This window comes from Phaseolus vulgaris, chromosome 4, assembly GCF_051622355.1.
Source record: "Phaseolus vulgaris cultivar YP4 chromosome 4, ASM5162235v1, whole genome shotgun sequence".
Taxonomy (NCBI): domain Eukaryota; kingdom Viridiplantae; phylum Streptophyta; class Magnoliopsida; order Fabales; family Fabaceae; genus Phaseolus; species Phaseolus vulgaris.
The window spans coordinates 29,695,445-29,715,762 of NC_143501.1; the positions used below are offsets into that span (position 1 = coordinate 29,695,445).

At 31.3% G+C, this 20,318-nt stretch overlaps 1 protein-coding gene across 3 annotated transcripts; it reads right to left on the reverse strand.

The window, feature by feature from the left end:
- Positions 1-6,017: 6,017 nt before the first annotated feature.
- On the reverse strand, positions 6,018-19,233 carry LOC137837485 (uncharacterized). Of its 3 annotated transcripts, none has more exons than XM_090301702.1 (14): positions 18,989-19,233; positions 18,830-18,895; positions 17,979-18,044; positions 17,804-17,879; positions 17,610-17,687; positions 16,999-17,096; positions 16,472-16,561; positions 15,558-15,645; positions 13,216-13,373; positions 13,024-13,066; positions 10,713-10,778; positions 9,567-9,644; positions 6,893-7,028; positions 6,018-6,333 (listed from the first exon to the last, which is right to left on the reverse strand). In XM_090301702.1, the coding sequence occupies exons 6-13, from the start codon at positions 17,061-17,063 to the stop codon at positions 6,930-6,932; spliced, it is 687 nt and encodes a 228-aa protein (XP_090157828.1). In that variant the 5' UTR covers positions 17,064-17,096; positions 17,610-17,687; positions 17,804-17,879; positions 17,979-18,044; positions 18,830-18,895; positions 18,989-19,233; the 3' UTR covers positions 6,018-6,333; positions 6,893-6,929. The 3 variants fall into 3 exon arrangements, with proteins under 3 accessions (XP_090157828.1, XP_068502591.2, XP_068502590.1); XM_068646490.2 differs by having other exon boundaries at positions 6,897-7,028; positions 16,472-16,545; positions 18,989-19,227; XM_068646489.2 differs by having other exon boundaries at positions 16,472-16,545; positions 18,989-19,227.
- Positions 19,234-20,318: the final 1,085 nt, after the last annotated feature.

A 20,318-nucleotide genomic window follows, 5' to 3' on the forward strand; every position in this document is an offset into this window, starting at 1 on the left:
TTCAAACCTCCATTATCAAGAGGAGAACAAATCGTATTCTTTTTTGAGAATATCACCCGTCCAAATAAAATTTCGACATCATTGCTCAAATTGGTTAAGAAGTGAAATAGATTATTTATACCTATTAAAGCTATAAGTTAGAAATTCAGTAATTAAATTAAAAAAATATTAAGAGAATATTATTTTAATAAAAATAGGTAATCAATTTTTTTCTAAAATATTAATAATCAGCTTTATTTTAACACCAACAGTAGTAAAAAAAAAGTAAATGGTATTTTGATTTTTTTTTTTTTTATAAGATCTTCATATTCTAGTGTTGCATAAAATACTTTATGTCTTTGTTTTTTATGTGAATAAAATTGTGTTAAACCAATACTTTTCTTTTTCTAATTTAATTTAATTTTTTAGTAAACAATATTGGAAATATTGTTCCTTTGTTGCTAAACCTTTTTCTTAGTATATTAATAGTTTTTTATGATTTATATATTTTCAGTATTTTATAATTCCAATTTATTGCATTTACACTATAATTGGTTTTCAAGATGTGGTCCACAAATTTATTCCTCTATAAACCTAATTCGTCTTCTTCCAATGTTACCAAAACAAGTTATAGAAAATAACTATTAATTATTTATCTTTTTCTTAAAGAATCTATCTTTAAAAAATATCTTTTATGAGGTATTTAAAAAGCATAAATATATGATAATTTATTTAGAACAATTACTTAACCAAATCCATTTTTCACAATTGAACAGAATTTCACAAAATTATTTCAAGCTCAAACAACACCATGAATTAAATAACTTTTTTTCATGTTTAAGAAGGTTAGATAATTATGAATGATATGATATTTAATTTTTATGATTTTAATTAAATTATACATAATTCTCTGAAAGAGACTCTAACTTTTAACTTATTATGATTGACATCTTATCTTCATAATCATTAATTTCTGAGAAAGTGAGAAGAGAACTGAAAAAGACAATATAAACTGAAATAAAAAGAAGAAGAATATCCTCACAAATACAATAATTTGAGGAAGAAAATCTGAATCAAAAATATTCAGAAAAGACTTGTTTGTTTTATTCTCTTTTGCTTAATAAGAAAAGCAACATTGAGATTTTTAATCAATTACACCTTCACGTGTGTTCTAGATTCCTCTTCCCTAGGGTTTTAAAATGTTAAACTCAGTTCTTACAGTTTGTGCCTTTTTTTTACTCAGAATTTATAAATTCACTCTTGGGCAGTGTGATTTAATTCCTCTATGAATTAATATAACTGTACGTGTTTTCTACGAGTAACAAAATAATACTTTAAAAACTTGGCATAAAACTAAAATAAACTTATGTGTAATAAAGCATTTTATACAATTTTTAGATTTTATTTTTAATTTAAAAACATGGTTTTATTTAACTCAAACGACAAAATCAACATTAAAAAACAGAAAATAAAACTTTATAACTCTTAAAATTGTATATAAATCTTAATAAATATATAATAAAAAAAAATTTATAATTAAATAATTCAAAAAACTATTAAAATAACAATATTAAAAATTAAAATATAATTATATAAAAAATTAGAATTATCGATATATCATTATCCTTTTACTAATTATAAAAAACAACTAATTTTGGCTCAAACACTAACACTAAAATGTTAAAGAAAACATTAACACTAAAATGTAAAGAATAGTTCATTTTCTTCCTAGTAACGAAATTTTAAATGAAAAAAAAATATTAAATAAAAATTAATTTAAAAAATAATAATTAATTATTATATAGATTAAATTATATATTATTTTATAAATTAAAAAATTATTAATATCTAAAATAAATTTTATTATTAGTGAAAATTAATAAATTAATTTCTAAATTAGTATTTAATTATTTATTAAATTTTAATTATTAATTTTAAAATTTAAATTATTTATAGTTAAAATTTTGATAGTTAATTAAATACTAATTTATAAATATTAATTTATAATTTTTTTTAATAATAAAAAATATTTCAAATATCTATAATTTTTTTAGTTTATAAAATAATATATAAATTTTTAAATTAATTTTTATTTAATTATTGTTTGTTTTCTAGTAAATCATGAATGAGAGAAGGAGACTCGTTGCACTACTATTTAATAACAAAAAATACTTAATTTATTAATTTTTATGATAATTATTTTTAGAGTTTAAGTGTGTAAATTTTATAATGTACTTACACCTCTCTGTTTTCAAATTTCAATATATATGACAAAATGTATTCACTGGCATATGGCTGGCATACCAACAAACTGTAGATAAGAAACTCATCCCATTTTTCTACAACACAAAATCTCAAAACCCAAAAGTTAAATTAAAATCCTTAATTAGAAAGAGAAAGCAAAATGTGAGTGATTATTTGTTAGTTAGTAATAATTATGTTTTTTAAAGTATGTAAGTACATGTTTATTTTTAGAGTGTAAATGAAAAATACTATATTCCAGGCAAACCACATTTAAAATATTTATATTTTCAAAGAAATTAGTCTTCAATAATTGATTAGAGGATATTGTTAATATAATAAGAAGGAAAACAAAGAATTTAATGTCAAAAAATTATAATCAATATTTAATGATTAGGTAAGTAATATAGATAATGATGATAAACCATCAAACATTATCCTTTAGATTAAGCACAAAGCATATGTGTGATGTAGCTTTGATTAACCATCAAAGATTTTGGAATGAATTTTTTTATTCAATTATTTGATGGTAGGTGTTAATCATATGACATGTCATCTTTATCTTTGCCCACACACAATTCAGAGGATGACCTTAATATTTTTCAGAGAAATAATATGTATACACCCATTTTATGGTGTATAATGAAAACAAAAGAGATATAAAAAAGAAAAAGAATAAAAATATAAGTATAATATGTGATGTTATTAAAATTATAATAGAGAATGAAAATAAAAAAGGAAGAGAAAGTTTGTGTATCTTAGAGTATTTTTCAAACTTTTAAGTAGATTTTAAAGCAAATGGCTAAACATGTTTAAAATAGATAATGCTCCTTTGTTTTTTTTAAAATTTATATTAGAGATTAAATTAATTTATAATATATAAGTGATTGTAATTTTCAAGTAAATCTTGGAAGAATGATTAAAATGTAAATTTAATTTTTAATATGATATCAAAATTTTCTAATAAGATTTGTTAGGTATGATGTGTTATTAGATATCACGTTGTTATTTGTTCCTGCTAGGGAGATGAGACCTAGAGAACTATTGAAGTCTTCTTCTCCTTCCTTCGGTCGGTCGGGTGATTGGATGGTGAGCGGGGATTCTTCTCGTCCTCCTGTTTCTCCTTCGGCACTCGGCCTCGGGTGAACACTGGATGGTGGGGTACCTGCGAAGGCACTCCGACGCTCAAGTTAGTAAAGCGGGTGGTCAGTTCTCAGGTAGGTGAACAGTAATAAATGACATACCTTACTCCTTGGGATGCGTGCTATTTATATTATTCTGATTGGCCTACCTTGTTGGGCCCGTTTATCGAGATGGATACCGCTTAGGGTTGCATTACCTAATTCTTAATGATAGATTAACTTCACTGATCTTGGTTTGAGCGTTAGGGTCGCCCGTCGGCCAAGTCATCATGGTATGGGCCGGCCACCGGCCAAATTCCAGTGGTCTCGATCGTCTCGGCCAAGTCTTCTAAGGTCTCGGCCAAGTGGGTCATCGGCCTCGTCATCCAACCAAATCTCTTAAGTCTCAGCCAGGTTCCCCTGGTCTCGGTCAGGTGGACTTCGGCCTCACCCATACCGGTACATTATTGTACAATCAACAAGTACCATCAACAAATGTTTAGTTTCATCAATAAGATGTAGATACTTCGAAGTGAGAATGTGTGTTGAATATTCTACATCAACTATAAATTATATTAACATTATTTCTTTTTTTCAAAAAAAATATTCTTAATTAAAAATTATGTTTATGTAAGATAAATAAAATTCTAAGAAAAGTTAGTTTTAATTATTTATTTTTGAAGAGTTGAAATGTCTAAATTTTGTAAAAGAGAATTCTATAACATAGATAATAAGATTTCTTTTATACTTTATTTGAAACATGTGAAACTAGAAGTAGTCAACAAGAAGGAAAAAAAGAAGCACAAGTCATTCGATTATTCAAAATTCGGATATTTAGAATCTTCTAAAAATGTGGAAGAACATAGAAAAAATGGCAATACATAATAATATTTACTATTTGCCTTATTTCATCTATAAAGGACAAGAAAATGGTATTTATATAATTAAAAGAAGGAATTGTCTCATTTTTACATTTATAGATACCAGCAGGAATACATGTAATTTCACGTTTGTGTATTTATTTTAAGTGGAAAAATTGTGAAGTTATTTTTTAATAAAATATTTGTTATTTATTAAAAGAATAAAATGTTATATTTTATTAAATAAAACATTATTTATTTATTAAAGAATAAAATTCTGATAAAAAAATAGTCATGAAAAATATCTGTTTTATATAATGATACATATATATTGGCCTTGTTTTTTTTAGCTTGTTAAAGAAATGTATATGTAATTTATACGTATTGTGTGACTGTGGCAATTACAGGGTCATATTTGCAGAGAAAAAAAAGTATATTGCTGTTGAATTTGAAAACACCTTTTTTCTAGTAATTTATATCTGAACTTTTCAATGTATGGCTAATAATTATTTTGGAATTGGACTTGTTCACATGTGAAAAGAAGGTGAAGTCAAAGTTTTCTTAGCATAAAAGTTCTATCACAAAAAAAGTTCTATTGAAAAGACAATATTGACCTCTTCACATGCAACAGTGTTACTCTTCTCTTCAAAAACCAAAGTAGTAATTGTCTTCATTTGCTAGGTTAACACAGAACCATATCTTTCCCTTTGTTGGGACTCTATTCTGTAAAAACAAAATCCCAAATGGAGATTTAAAATATTAAAGGATTATATCATTTGCTTTTAGTCCTATCAAATATTTTTCAAAAAGACTTGTGCAAAATAAACAAAATTTTAGAAAGATTAAAATAAAAAATTTACAGAAATCAGTACAGTATAACAAGAATAAAAAAGTAAAGCATTAATACTCAGGTTTTTATTTATTTTTCTCTATTAAACTATAGTTTTTTTGCAAAATAACATTAGTTATGTTTTTGTCAATCACACTCTTACTTTTTCACCTAATATTTGATTAATTTATATAAATACATTTATTGTAATAAAGGATAAGACATAGATATTGTCATTCTTAGTTTTTACAAAACAATCTTAAGTTGACATTCGTGCCTTTTGTCCTAACTTTTTTTTTAAAAATTACACATAAATTAAGAAAAGCAATAAGCACTCGTCTATTAAAGTGGTCTCACTCTTAATAAATATATTAAATGAATAGTGAGGTAATTGTTGTGTTTGAATAGTTAACATATTAATTTATTATGGGAAAAAATAGTAAAGTACATTTTAAAATGAGAATATTATTTATTTTAGGACAAATTGAAGAGGTTAATACTGCATATAATTGGGATGGTATGAAGATAGTAATATCACAAAAACCCAACATAGGAATATTGGGTTCAAGAGTTCCATGTATGAATTAACAACAAAAACACTAAATTACATGGTGAGTTCCAATGTAGAAGAGCATGCACCTAAATAAGGAGTATGTAGGCAAAAGGAACATAACCCCCAAATTGCATCATCAAACACTAGAATCCAAAATAGTAAAGTCGGTGGTAATTCAGATGTTGGCTTCATAACTTTTTGTTTAATGCATTTCTTGGCCAAAAGATAAAGTGGGGGTCGGTGTTTGGATAAGATGATATATATTTTTTGAAGTCTATAGTGTTAAAGTTTTCAATAGGGTCTTGATAGGTAGTTTGGTTAAGTGTTTTCCCAAAAGGGTCTAAAATAACAAGACTCTTCTCTCCTAGACCCTATAGATTATCAGATAAACCCTAAATTACAATAACCTCAATTAATCTTCATATGACAAATAATGAAGTGTAATAATTTTTTTCTTGTCAAATAAAAAACTTCATATATGTTACAAAGAGATTGATTGAAACCATAAACATGGGGTGATATGAGATTACATAATAATTTATCCTTCTCTAGCTTGTCCCCTACACAGAACAACTAGTCATCCCTGTAGTTCCCCAACAAGAGAGCATGGTTCAGTTTTATCATCCTTATGGCAGGAAGCTCCTTGACCATGACTTAGGAGAGATTCCCGGCGTTGAAACACTCAACTAGGGACCACACAACATTCGTCAGATACTTCAATTTGCACTTCAGGGTCTTAAATTTCTTGACCTAGCATGAATATAGTAATGGTCATAAAGAGAAAAATAACAAACAACAGTAAAAAGAAAGCCTAAAATATGCAATCTCACCGACCATAGCAAAAATAATTTAAGCTCTTTTCCAGAGGAATGAAAGAATGGAGACAAAAAGCTATATTTAGAGAGAGAAGCTCCACGATACGCGTTAACAATATCAACATCATGATGTACAGTTATGACATGATACTTAAAAGTTTCAAAAAGTACAACCACATAAGGGAAAGCCAAAAAAGCTAAGAATCTTAAAAGTACCATCTGCTAATTGAATGATCATATGCTCCTGTTCAGTGCCATATAACACAATAATGGCCTTGTTTGTAAACCATACAATTAGCCTTGATATTTCAATAATTTGTCAAAATAGGAACTTAAAATGAACATCACAGAATTGATACAGTGCACACAAATAATGCATTCCGTAATCTTAAGTCACATTCTGTGGTTAGAAATGCATTATGACATGTTCTGCATATTGAAGCTTGATCACACTAAATTAGCCTTCGATCATGAAACTAACCATGGTTACTTACATACATTGGGGTGCAATTTTCTACAAAGATGGGAAAATTACTGGACAGACACCACTTTATTAATTTCACTCGCAACATCAGCTATAAATATGCTGCCTGAATCACACCATCCAGCCAAAACATCTTTCCCTGAGCACTGCGATGTAACAAATAGTAATATTAGAAGTAATATTTGACACGAGTAAAAGCCATTAAATGTTTACAAATAAAAAGATAGAAAGTTGCAGAAGAAGAAATAGAATCTAGCCAACATTTTCTATGGGCTTGGCAGAACCACAAAAGTGAAACTAACAAAAACAAGTGAAGAAAACAGCCATATTCTTGCTTATCATGCCATTGCTAATTTTCACGCCCCAGTTTCAATCAACCATTTTACCCTCACTTTTATTCCTTTAACACACTTAAATTATTTAACATTTCTCCCAAGGTTTAACCGTGTCATTTGAAAGAGAAGTGTATCTGTGCAAAAGATTCATGCCAAGTCCCCCATCCTTTATATTTCTTCGTAAAAATTTGAAGAGTTAAGAACCACATTCCTTGAGGAACTTCACTTTGGAATGATTGAACAAAATAATGTCTCAATATGAAACCCAATATGGTATTTGTGAAGCATTGATGTGGAAACCTTTTTCTTGTTCCACAAAGAAAGATATTATATAATAAGAATGATGGTACGGAGGTGCCGCAAGGTATTGCATACATATCAAAAAGTAAATAAACAATGCATATCCCGTTACAGTGTATCTATATGCAATGCAGTAACAAACTTTAACCAGACTACCACATAATACATATCCACCACCTATATTCATCAATATAAGTACATCTGAGTACGCCACTCCTGCATGTTCCTTTTTCCTGTTCTAGATATCGAAATAATTACACAAGGTAAATGACATGGACTTGATTTCTGCTTCCACCCCATCAATTGTGTCCATGTTCCCTTCTATTATGTCCACCATTCGTTACTGTCATTCTTTAAGCATAGTCCAACCTGAGCTTGCAACTGGGTATATGAATACGAGCAAGATAGCATATGCCCTCTCACCCTCATCAATGCAGAGAAAGTAATGTCCTTCATGATTGAGTTATGATCAAAACTTTCATCAGAGAACACACTTTTTTCTATATCTCCATATATTCCACGTTATAGACCCCCACAAAATCCATACGATTTTCCTTTCCTTCCTTGGAGTTACCTATAACCAAAAATTGCAGAAAGTATTTCAAAGCATTTCGTGGCATAACCCACATTGTACTTGTACCTACCCACCGCAAGCATTCACTCCATATCTCATGACTTTTCTCACATGCAAACAAAACGTGGACTAAGTTTCTTGGTTCTGTCCACAAAAGGGACACTCCCGTCCATTTTCAAAGTTAATGCCTCTTTTGTTCTTTCCCCTCACCCATCCTATCATCATCTACTCCCACTGTCATTTTCTTTTCCTCCTTTTACGCATCTCCTCTTTCCATTTTTGTCAGCGATCCATTATTGACCTGGTCCTAAGGACCCAATTTGTAGCCCCTCTGACACATCTTGAACATTTGAAATTTTATTAGTTGCAGGCTCCATACAGTCATTCTCCCCTATTCCCTCAGAGCATTCAGAAGCCGATGAAGTTGTTTCGAGCTAATATTTCTTGAAGACATAATCTTGAATAGCTTATAGACTAACACATGGGTTTAGCACCATGTGGTGATTGTACTGTGCCTAAGTTGACTGGGCCTGAGAGCATGAACATTCCGATTTTCTAGCTACTAATATCTTAGCATCAATGACTAAGTCTCCTAAAGCTTAACTCATGTGAGAGCCATATGCTTGAAGTGTTGACAATGCATGGGCTCACTACTTTGAATTGAAATTTAACTGTCTTACAAGAATGGAAAGGGATTGAAAACTCTTGAATGCTTAATTGCATTGGTGTTGACGATATCATGTCAAAGAACAACTAAGCATCAAGGAATCAAGAGAGTTGTTCTTTGACATGATATGAAATCCAAGTGAAAGCATCCGGGGGTTTGATTAATTCCATTCTTCTAAGAAAGAATAACTTTAGTATCACGTCAAAAAATAACTCTCCTTAAAAACCCATAAGAATTGGTTTGAAGTGTAAGTATTATTGCTAATTTTCTTTTCTAAAAATAACTATTGTGGATAGTGATAGCCATGCGACTAATAAAGGGATGCTAGAAGTTCAAAAAATATATACACTTAGCTGTAGAAGTATACCGCTATGATGCTGTTAGGATACAGAGAGAGGAGGAGTTAGTTAGAATTAGAATAGTCATGAATTAGTTACTTGATTTGCTAGTTAGATATAAATAAGAAAGAAGGAGAGGGAGAGGGGTTGTGTAATTTTTTGTAGATTGAATTTTAGCTCTGTGAAGGGGAAGCCCTTGAAGGAGAGAGTGCTCTCCTATTTCTTGTTCTTTTGATTCTATTCAATAAAAACCTTTCTTTTCTTCTCTTTATAATTCTTGGTTCCTAACAGATGCATGGGAAGTAATTACCCAATTTAAGTTACAAAAAAACAGTAAATTTCATTCAAATGGAACAGTGTGCATTTTTTTAAGAAAATAGTGTGAAGGCAGGTTCCAAAGTCACATTTAGATTTCAGCCAGATACCACAGTGGAGTCAAGTGACAAATCATAAACACGCTATATACAGACCTTACTAAAGCCTAGCCAATTTGAGTCTCCTCGAAATGAAAACATTTTGGTGGTGTCTTTCCATCGTCCACAAAAGACCTGCATTGGTTACTCGAAATTGAAGATCACTACGAGCATAGCATGGATATGAACCAAAAAAATATAATCCAAAAAAGGGTGTCATTAAGGAATAAAAATAGCATTCATTATTCATCTTAATTTACACAAAGAAAGTATTATTTTTTTTTAAGGAATTAAATGGTTTTATTGTCATTTAGTAATTCTATTTTTCATTCCTTATCATGTTCACTTAAGGGCATTAACAAAACCCATTCTGAATACGCTCAATATGGTGAGTTGTAGAAATTTAGCTTAAAGAGTTGTAATGTCATTTCTGCACCAAGAAAAATACATTTGATACACTAAATATTAACACTTTCACGTGTGCATGGAAGAGCCATGTCTAAAGACTCTGGTAATACATCTAAAGCCAATTGATAAAATCCAAAATAAACCAGTTGCAGAACAGAAAAAAAAAGTTCATCAGCCATTTGATTTCGTATTACAATCTCTAATCATAGAAAGCCCTATCCTCAGTCCCAATACATAAGACAGTTCGGTAAAGCATCCCCAACAGTTTAAAAAAGTGCTTTTGGAAGTCTATTTCAGTAATTTTGTTAAAATAAAAAATATCATTTTTATGCTAACGAACTAAAAAGTGCTACTGTTAAATAAGCAATTCTTAAGAATTGCATCCAAATGCAAACCTACTTCTTTCACCTTTGGAAAAATGCTTTTGACAAAAGTTAATCCAAACAAACCCAACATATTTCCAAGTACAGGATAAAAAGTAAGGGGACCAAGTTAAACATTGGTGAACAGCTAGATTATTGGATAAATTTCTGTTAAATTCCCATGGCAAGAGTTCATACAGAAGTCACTGCCCTGTCATATATAACCTTCAAAGTTGACATCCGTGAAATAAAACCAAATTTATACTTTCATACACCGGTCTCCAGCCTCAATCTACTGTTAATTAGTATTGTCAATAATTTTATGACGCAGCTCATACGGTGGATCCCTCTATAGTTTACACATGTTTCTTATGCCTTATTACTTTGGTTGACAATAGTAGTCATACATTGATTAAAAAATGAGAAAATTTACCTCATAATCAACCCCTTGAATATAGATGCAGTCCGGGTCTATTGTTGAGAAAGCCAGTCCTGTTATCTGCAGTATTAATGAAATCAATTACAGTCAGGAAGCAACAATACAACAAGTAACACAATAAAAACATCAACAATAACCTTATCCCTCTAAGTGAAATCAACTATATGGATCACATAAAGCCATTGAGCATAGTTAAATACCAAATTCTCAAGGATATTATTATCCACCATGAGATTCCTTTTAATAATTTCCTCCAATGTTACATACAAAAAAATGAAATAGCTTTTCTGAATAAATAGCACTAAAGAATCATACAAGTGAAGTGAGAATAAAGTTAAAGCACTAGAAAAATACCAAGATACCTTTCATAGTCAAAAAGTCCACTTCTGAAACAATTTGCAACAACCAGCCCCTCCCTCATGCTATACCAATATTCCCATTCTCAAAGCATTTTATGAATGATTTACGAGATGAACTTTGACATCAACGAGTGTGACGCTGACCGGAAAACCATATTCCAAAATCCCCAATAGCAACCCAGAGAAAGGCTACTAATAGAAGCTTATATTGATTAAAGAGAGATTTTTGTTATGATTTCCTATTTTTGCAATCTTTTGCAAATAAGTACAAAATTGTAACCTTTGTTTTTCTTTGTTTCTTGTGTTTAAAGATTTAATTAAGAAATAGTGAAAACATGATTTCTGTCGTTTGCCCTGTTCTTGGGTAAATTTATATAAGAAATACGATGGATAAAAGGAAGCATTTTTGTAAATATTTGTAAAAATAGAAAATTAAAGAAAAAAATACATATTTTCAAGCCTAATAGACACTTAGTATTCCATTTCCTTTTGTGAGTAAATTGAAGAAAATCTAGAGCTTAAATGATGTGAAAATTAGACATTGATTAACCAGGAACTGGTATAGTATAGGATAACAAAACCTATTTAATGTAATCTTAACTTGAAATTGACTTCCCTGTGTTAGAAAACAATTTTAAGTTCATATTATTGAATTCGGGAAAAGAGAAGCATAATTTGGTGTAAACGTGTGTTTCAACTATGTCCAGACCAGTCCTCGGTCACCAATTCAGAGACTGACCTCAGACATCGCGCACTGATGTATGGTAAGGGAAGGGGGTCACTTAAGGTGGGCCCCAGACACACGTACCAGGAGGGTGGTTGGTCTTTGACATTGCTACCCTAGGCCTGATGTCGGAGATCGATATCGGACCTCCCCAGTAGAGGAAGAAGATCGGACATCGGCTGACAGGATGAAGTGAAAGGCCCTATACGGCGGGCCTTAGAATTTCATCATGATAACAATAAGACAAGAGATGTGTGGGAAGCCTAAGGCACGAGGGATCCATGCATGTGGGGCGTATGACGCATGAAGGCGCAACCTCATGGATGATTCTAGGAGGCGTAAGGACCCAGCTGAATTAGGGTTTCCAGGGAAGTAGCATGCATGGCACGTGGACATTTAGGGCACCCGCAAAACAGATGGCACTGGATATTAGGCGCAACAAGAAGGGACCTAGGCGGCCACTCTGATTATCCGTGGCATTCCAGTTAAAGGAAGTTCATGTGCCAGATACGCTAAAATTACACAATAGCGGCACAGAGACACTTCTCAAAGAACCCTAGACCATGGTAAAAGAACAGAGGTAAACCCTAGTTTCAACCTATATAAAGGGTGCTAAGAACCCTAGTAAGGTACGCAGCCTTTGAGACTGAAGTTATTCTATACACTTGATGTTTTTTGCCTTAATACTGACTTAAGCGTCGGAGTGCAAACGGCCGCTAGGGCACCCCTTTGTCTTTGTAGGAGAGAAGTTTCTTGACGAAGAAGGTATAATTCTCAGGCAAGGATAGAAGGGCCAAAGCAACCGTTGAAGACGACCGGTGAAGCGAGTCAACCGGACGAAACAAACTACATACAGGAAACTCCAGTAAAAAAAACAAAATAAATAAAGGGGGTAATAATACTGTATATCCAACGAAGCAAGACAAAAGGGGCGTAATAATACATGTTGCCAATACACAAATAATGAATGAATTCAAAGGTGCAGCATTCCATATATTATCTGACTTGCACTTGTTATATCTGAAATTAAGATGATAATTTGGTTTAGAAAAGAAAAGAAATCCCAAATTAAAGAATCAGATTAATTTAGCAAATCAATTATTTAAAACTGCAAAACAAAGCGTAATTGTTGCCTACAATTAACTTCTTTAAGAAATATTCTTTCAAAGTGGTAAACAAAAAATTTCTGAGAGGTCAAGGCAAAGAAATTATTAAAACTGACCTCGTATTTTGAACAGTGCACCCATCTAGACAATGCCGACCATCTACATCAAAATGCATTCATGGGCTAAAGATTAATTAGGGCAGTGTAAAAGTAAAATAAATAAAAAATGAACAGTTCTCGTGGCTTCTATAGAATCTATACAATATTTATATTGGTTAAATGATACTGACAGAGTCACCGACAGCTAACCTGCGAGGATCATAAATAGTCACAGTGCGATCAGCTCCTCCCACAGCAACATAACCACTGGAAGAACTACAAACAGCATAAAAGATATCACCAGGGATGCCACAAACCCGATGTACACAACCACCATTTTCTTTCATTCTCAAGTCCCATATTGACAGCTGAAATCATATTAACAAGTGTAAATAATATAAACAAATATGAAGCATAATGAAGAACTTCTTATAAACCACAAAACAGAAACATAGACACATGTGGAAACAGAGATACACTAAAAAAATAGTGACCTGCCTAGTGGCATAAAGGAGGGTAGAAAAATGCAGTACTACCATAAAGAAGGTTATTTCCAAGATTCGAACTTGTGGCCTCTAAAATCACAAGCTTACCATTGTGGTAACTCTCGCTTCACTTTCAAACACCGAGACATGGTATTCTAAAACTTAGAAAACAAAAAAAAAAGCATGTGCATATAATGTGTTTGAATAAAATAAAAAGGTTGAGTGAAATGAAACTGGTACATGACTTAAGCACCCATGTCTTGTCTTCGAATTTGGGTTTGAGTCTAACCCCACACCACAAAATGAACTCAAATAAGAATTACACTCCACTTATATACACCAAGTTATCCATATCACTAGTCAATGTGAAACTGAACACCATGCTCGAGATTTAAATTTAGGCAACTCACAAAGAAACTGCAACTTAAGAGAGCATGAGGTGACACAATTAAGGCACAGCTTTCCAACATTGTTTTTGTTTTAATCAAAAACACAATCTAAAGAATATTACCTTTTGCCACAAAAATTGAAAACAGCCTATATATAGTTTGACAGTTAAATGAAGCTTTTGGAAAGATTCCCAACCAAAAGTTATTATTAACATAATTATATCTATCCAGTTAATTAGTCATTGTTAGGGTGGTTAAATTGTTTGTTCTTGTTCTACTTTTGCAACTGTTGAACAAATAAATCTAGAAAAGCAACCAAATTCAAATGCCTCGTGGTGAGGGCAGGCCATTATTAAGGTTTTTATGTCCACCTATTTGACAACGTTATAGAAAAGGTTAAATTGCAACATATGTTGTGCTACTTGCATTCATTGTGGCTGCATAGCAAAATTTGGGGCAGGAGGAGAACTCAGATGAGTCAATCAATGTCGCAAGGAATAACAATCTGGTCATTGTCTTGTAAGGTTGAGTCAAGATGCTTCTTCTCTTTCTGCGAGGAATTCTTGTGAAGGAAGTATTATTTAGCGTGACTTTTAATCTGACATGGAATTTTGGAGAGAATAAAATATTTTGAAATGCTTTTCCATTTTCCCAACCATATTTCTCAATCCCAAGGATAAATGGCATGTTGTCATCTTTCATCCAATGCTTATGCTGCTTGCAACGAAAAAGGCATACATGAGTCATTGGAGTCACCAAATAGCATGACATGATTTGACCCTATTTTTTGTGGTGTTGAATGATTTGTGTAGTTTGATAGCTCAATTTGATTTGCTCAATGTTTTTGAATAATGTCTTCTTTAGTGACTTAATAGGAACATTAGCACCAGGAAGAACGGTGGGGAAAGGAAGTGTTTGATCCCTCCTTCCCATGCATAAGCTTCTTTATATAAGGAGAGTATATGTGAACAACTTTGATCATAAGAAATCTAGAGTGATTTTTGTGAAGAATGAGTCTTTTCTTAGAGCTTTTATCCTGAGTAGAGACTCAAGTGATGATCCTCATTCCTTTTCTTATCTCATGGTGAGGGGTGCATAGGTGTGATTCAAAGTTCAATGGTGAAGCTTCTAAGTGTACCCATTCTTTCTAGAAATTGCTAAATTATCCCTGGATGAACCACAGTTAGAAGGCATGTTTTTCAATAATGATAAGCAAGAAGGATGAGGAGGGACTTAGATGGATTAATATTAGCAAGTTATTATTTTTCTTTATAATGATGATGATAAAGAAAGAAGGTTTCTCGTATTTCTTTTTGTGAGACTCTTTATTAGTAGAATTTCTCAAATTCCCTTAGCTTTTTTTACATTTAAAAATGAGGTCTCCTTGTATGAAACTTACCACTATATGAATATATAAATTTAATTTTCATATTTGATAGTCTTGAACTTTTTGTCATGTTGATCATATTTTCTATAAATCTTTTATATAGAAGTCACGTTCCTATGCTCCATGATTTTTAATTTAGTTGTGTCCCCATGTCCTTATCAGAGTTTATGCTTCATAGGCCATAACATTTGTCTAGTCTAATGCGTGAACATAACACCAAAATCAGGTGTCCATGCTATAGAATTTGCAACAAATAAAAGCATTGAAGAAATCATTAGTCAACTAATTTACCTGGCTTCCTTCCGTAATAGCTAATGTAGAACTTTGATTTCCATTAACTACATTTTGCAAGAAGTTTAATGAAGTAGGATACCAGAGCCTGAAAGGACAAATTAATTAAGGGAAATTCTCAAAAAGAAATATAAACAGATAAAAACTTTTGTCAACAATATTCCTTTTTCTTTTGGGGCATATTTGTCAAAATCAAGATTGCCATCTTGAAAACGATAACAATTTTGTTTGAGAAAATCCTAAAAAGTTCAAAGAGGAATTGAAGTCATTAAAATTGTTGCAAGCTCAATGCATATGGCTTATATGATCCAACTTATGAAGGAGTGTTCAAAATAGTTAGTGATTAGAGTATCATTGGAAAGACTGAGTCATAGGAAACAGTTCAATTATTTATCATTATGTCTAGAGAAAATTACACTAACACCTACATTTTGTCAAATTACTCCCAGTACCCCTCCTTTGTCAACCCCCTGATACCCCTTAATTATTTGAAGGGCATTATATTGACATCTATTATTCATTACACTAACCTTCTTAATTGTTTAAAAAACATTATACCATATACCTCAATAAGGAAGATTTAAGTAATCATAAAGGAGGGTTGTGTGTTATCATAGAAAAAGCATATAGGGTGTTAAGGGTAATTTACTCTTGTTCTTAACGTAAAATAATTTATTATTTAAAGCATATGTTGAGTACAAAACTCAAGCAATTCATGAAATGAAACTGTTTACTAAATCGTTTCCTGGTCCCTTCTCGAGTATGTATCAAATGCTTTAGAGGTGCATATCATCAATATTACATCAATCACATGGAAAGAATTAGAATATGAATGAATGATGGAAAGTAAAGATAGCCAGATAGTTACTTTACTTCCACAAAATTGAACTTGAAAACAAAAAAAAACCACTTACTGTCGTAATGTGCGAATGTGCATGTCTTGATCATAAATATCAATGGTTTTGCAAAAGCTACGGGCAACGGCTGTCTTGATAAAGTAACAACTGAACACAATTAGCAAAACCCATATACAGGTATGAGGTAGAAATAAATCAGAACAGAGATGGAGGTAGACAGTTTCTTTCTATTTATAAGCTAACAATTATGTCCCTTATGTTCAAAATATCAACCAACCTACTATTTTTTTAGCAAGTCAAATTAAAGTTCTGCTCATGCCACAGCTTGTATTCCTATGCTATGGATTTTCTTATGAGAATAGAACCAAATATTAGTAGGATTTACACTCTGCTGGTTTAGTATTTATCAATAGTGCATTGCATTGTCAAGAGAGTTAAACCACTGAAAAGAAAAAAAATTATTCTAGATGTCTATACATTTACTAACTGTTAAACTTCAATTTTCTGAGTGTGGGAGGAGGGTTAAGGTTTTTCCAAAAACAATTCTGTAAATGAACCACCATCAATTGTACGAAAGTGCTTACCGTAGACCATTGATCTGGGCAAAAGCTGAGTCCTGACCAACTTCCTTCCCCAATACCATTATCATGAGGCAATGCAGAATATGTTAGCTTATCAACATCTGCAGATACATTCAATAAAACTAAGACAGCAAAATCTCGGAGAAGGATAATGCAGACAGCAAAAATTAATTTGACAAAGTAGGTTGATTCTAAGAGTCTTGGACTTTAGGCAAGTAAATGGATATGATGATTTCCTTCACAAACTTAATTGGTCATTCCCTTTGGCATCAGACTATCTAAAGAATGAACAGATAGGATGCTAATATGGAAACCAAGGCTTCTTATTTTAGTTATCAGAAAATTATCTCCCATCAATATATTAACTTTAAGTCTGTGCTTACCTTGAAGGTATGTAATGGCTCTCGTGTCAAATTTTTTAGAGGAGTCTTGGGTGGGAGATTCCACTTTTTAGTTGGCTATCCAACGCTTTTAAATGAGTGAGACTATATTTTTCTAGAAAAACATTATAATTGAATGCCAGTAGTAGGTCTACTTCAAAATAAATTTCAAGTTAAATTTAAGTATCAACACAGGGAAAGCCCAGATGGTTAAGGTAAAGAAAAAAGAAGTACCTTCACCAGATGCATCTAGTTTAGACACAATGAGATAACCATATGAATCCACACTTCCCAACATTACATAGCCACAGCCTAAAATCATAGCAGGTTAAAATATAGAACTGTTATATCCATGCAAATTTTGATTTCGGACACAATGTGGCAAAAGAAAATATTAAAGAAAGTCTCATAATGGAAAAGACACTTACTCTCCACCTCAGCAAGGGCAATACTCTGAATTTCTGAACGATGAGGGCATCGGTTGAGTAATGAAGAGGCAATAATCTATAAGAGACAACAATATGCAGACTTATTAAATTAATAAATAAGTAAGAACTAGCAAAGATCAAGCAAGTAGGATTTTCTTTACAAGACTCTATATACCTCAGTGTGTTCAGGTATCAATAGGCTATCTTTTCCTTCGCTGACTGAAGACTCTCCCAAAGCAATCTAGAGAGTAAATAAACCATACTTAAGTAAAACAATACTCAAAATAAATCAGCAAAGTGATATTTTGTGTTTTAGCACAGCCAAGTTTACTTAAGTATGTTTTGATGAATTTGTCAATAAAAACTTATAAATAAATAAAATAACAAGGTAAAACAAATTGAATTCGTCTCATAAGTTAAAATTATCTTTATGCATAAGTTCTAATCAGCTTTTAAAGAAGCTAAATGAGATAGCTTCTATATATTAGCTCATTCATAAAAGCTAATATTCATTTTCTGAGACTAGATAATCCTACTCGAGTCAAGAAAGATGTCATCGGTGATAAAATTCTTCATTTCAGTATTGTGTGCCCAGGACTCAAACTCGAGATTACTGATTAAGCTAGAACAATCATGTACTACAATGATGCATAGGCTAATTTCAACTTATGGAAGAAACTTATCCAATTTTACTTTCTTTACTTTTCTGTTAAGTGCTTATTGAGAAATTCATCCAATCCCGCCCTATCTAACAAACACCAAGAATTTTACTACAACAACAAATTCCATCCCAAGTCTCTATTATAATTATTAAATACCATCCAAACCAAATAACTCAATTAGATGCATTTCAAACTTTCTTTGTCCTATCGATGGTTTCCTTTCCAGTGTGATTTCACCACTTCAAAAAGCACACCACCTCAAGAAAGGGGCTTGTAGCAACAAATGTCTACAACTGAAGCAACAAAAAAGAAAAAGTAGTCAAATTCCACAGTTGGGGTAGAGAAAATGAAGAGGGGTGCATACGTGGAGCTTATAAATGTGGGGACCGGAAGCTATGTAGACAACACAAGAACGTTGATCCTCGCTAACCTGAGAAGTTATCACAGACAAAAAGGGTCACAGTGATTGAAAAAGGGATAAGAAAAGAAAAGAGAAGATGAGAGAAATGGTAATGGTACTGACACGAAGAGCAAGGCGAGTGCACTGAAGACTTCCAGGGGATGGGTCGTCAATCAGAGTGGAAGGAACCACTGCTTTCTTCAAACACTTAGCCTCCAACATCTCTCTCTCTCGAACTTTGCTTTCGAAGGTGTTGGCGCTGTGCGTGTGTGTGCTAAGGTCCTGAACTAACAAGGAGAAATTTTGGTTTGGATAGTGTGAATCAGAAGAGTTACGTGTTGAATTAAGCATGAGAGTGTTCTGAAACTGATTTTATAAATCAAACAAATTGTTTTTATAAAAATAATAGTGAATTTATGCTCCTAATTTTATTATTTTATTAAGTTTTATTCCTCTCTATATTTAGGTTAATAGTAAAATTTAGTTGAGTAATTTAAAAAAAAGTCAAATTCGTCTTATATTTTTTAAAATGTATTTAAATTGATCTTTTCTATTAAGTCTAACCTAAGGTGTCAGGTATTGCTTATCTGGTAGAGAGTGTTTATGTGGAAGAAAGAATATTTATGTAGAGAGATGTGAGATTGAGAAATATTATTGTTATTGTTATTATTATTAATTATTACTATAATTATTATTATTAACTATTATTATTATTACTAATATTATTCTTATTCTTATTACTATTATTATTATTATTACTATTATTATTATCATTGTTATTATTATTATTACTATTATTATTATTATTACTACTACAGGCACGAGGTGTATCTGCATTTTTTTTATTATTTCTATATATTTATGTTTAATATTAAATTCAAATTTTGCACATTTATATTAAGATTATAAATTTATAGTTTATTTTAATAAATACAAATGCATATGAGAAGACATATAAATTATCTAAGTACACCTACTATTGATATGTTGTGTTATGAAGTAAACATATCCAACATAATAGTTATATATAATAAATTTACAAATGTCATACAAAATTATTTTATTATTTTATTTTGGTTATCTATACCTATATACCTATATATAGGGAGAGATTCCTATTATAACTGTTTTTGGTTGTATAAAAAAATTTCCCTATTTTATCTTTATATCAATATTTCATTTTATTCTTTTATTTTGGTTATTTTGTCACTTTATAATTATTTAAATTTAAAACTAAAAAAATAGTTAATATTAATTTTGAAAGAACTATATGAAAGGTACACTACATTTATTATTCCTAATTACTCTTCACTATTGTAGCACTTTTAAAAAATTTATTTAAGAAATAGTTTTTATGATTCTCCAGTACACATAAATCACTTATTATACTTCCCACTTTCTCTCTCTTTCCTTCCCACCTACCTACTTTCCACATTTTTTTTTACCATACTTC

Excerpts from the sequence above, each read along its gene's own strand:
- LOC137837485 (XM_068646490.2), bottom strand. The coding sequence starts at position 19,216 with ATGCTTAATTCAACACGTAACTCTTCTGATTCACACTATCCAAACCAA. Across the intron at positions 18,045-18,829 it reads CCCACATTTATAAGCTCCAC|ATTGCTTTGGGAGAGTCTTC; the intron begins GTATGCACCCCT and ends TTTACTCTCTAG. Across the intron at positions 16,546-16,998 it reads GCCCAGATCAATGGTCTACG|ACAGCCGTTGCCCGTAGCTT; the intron begins GTAAGCACTTTC and ends TACTTTATCAAG.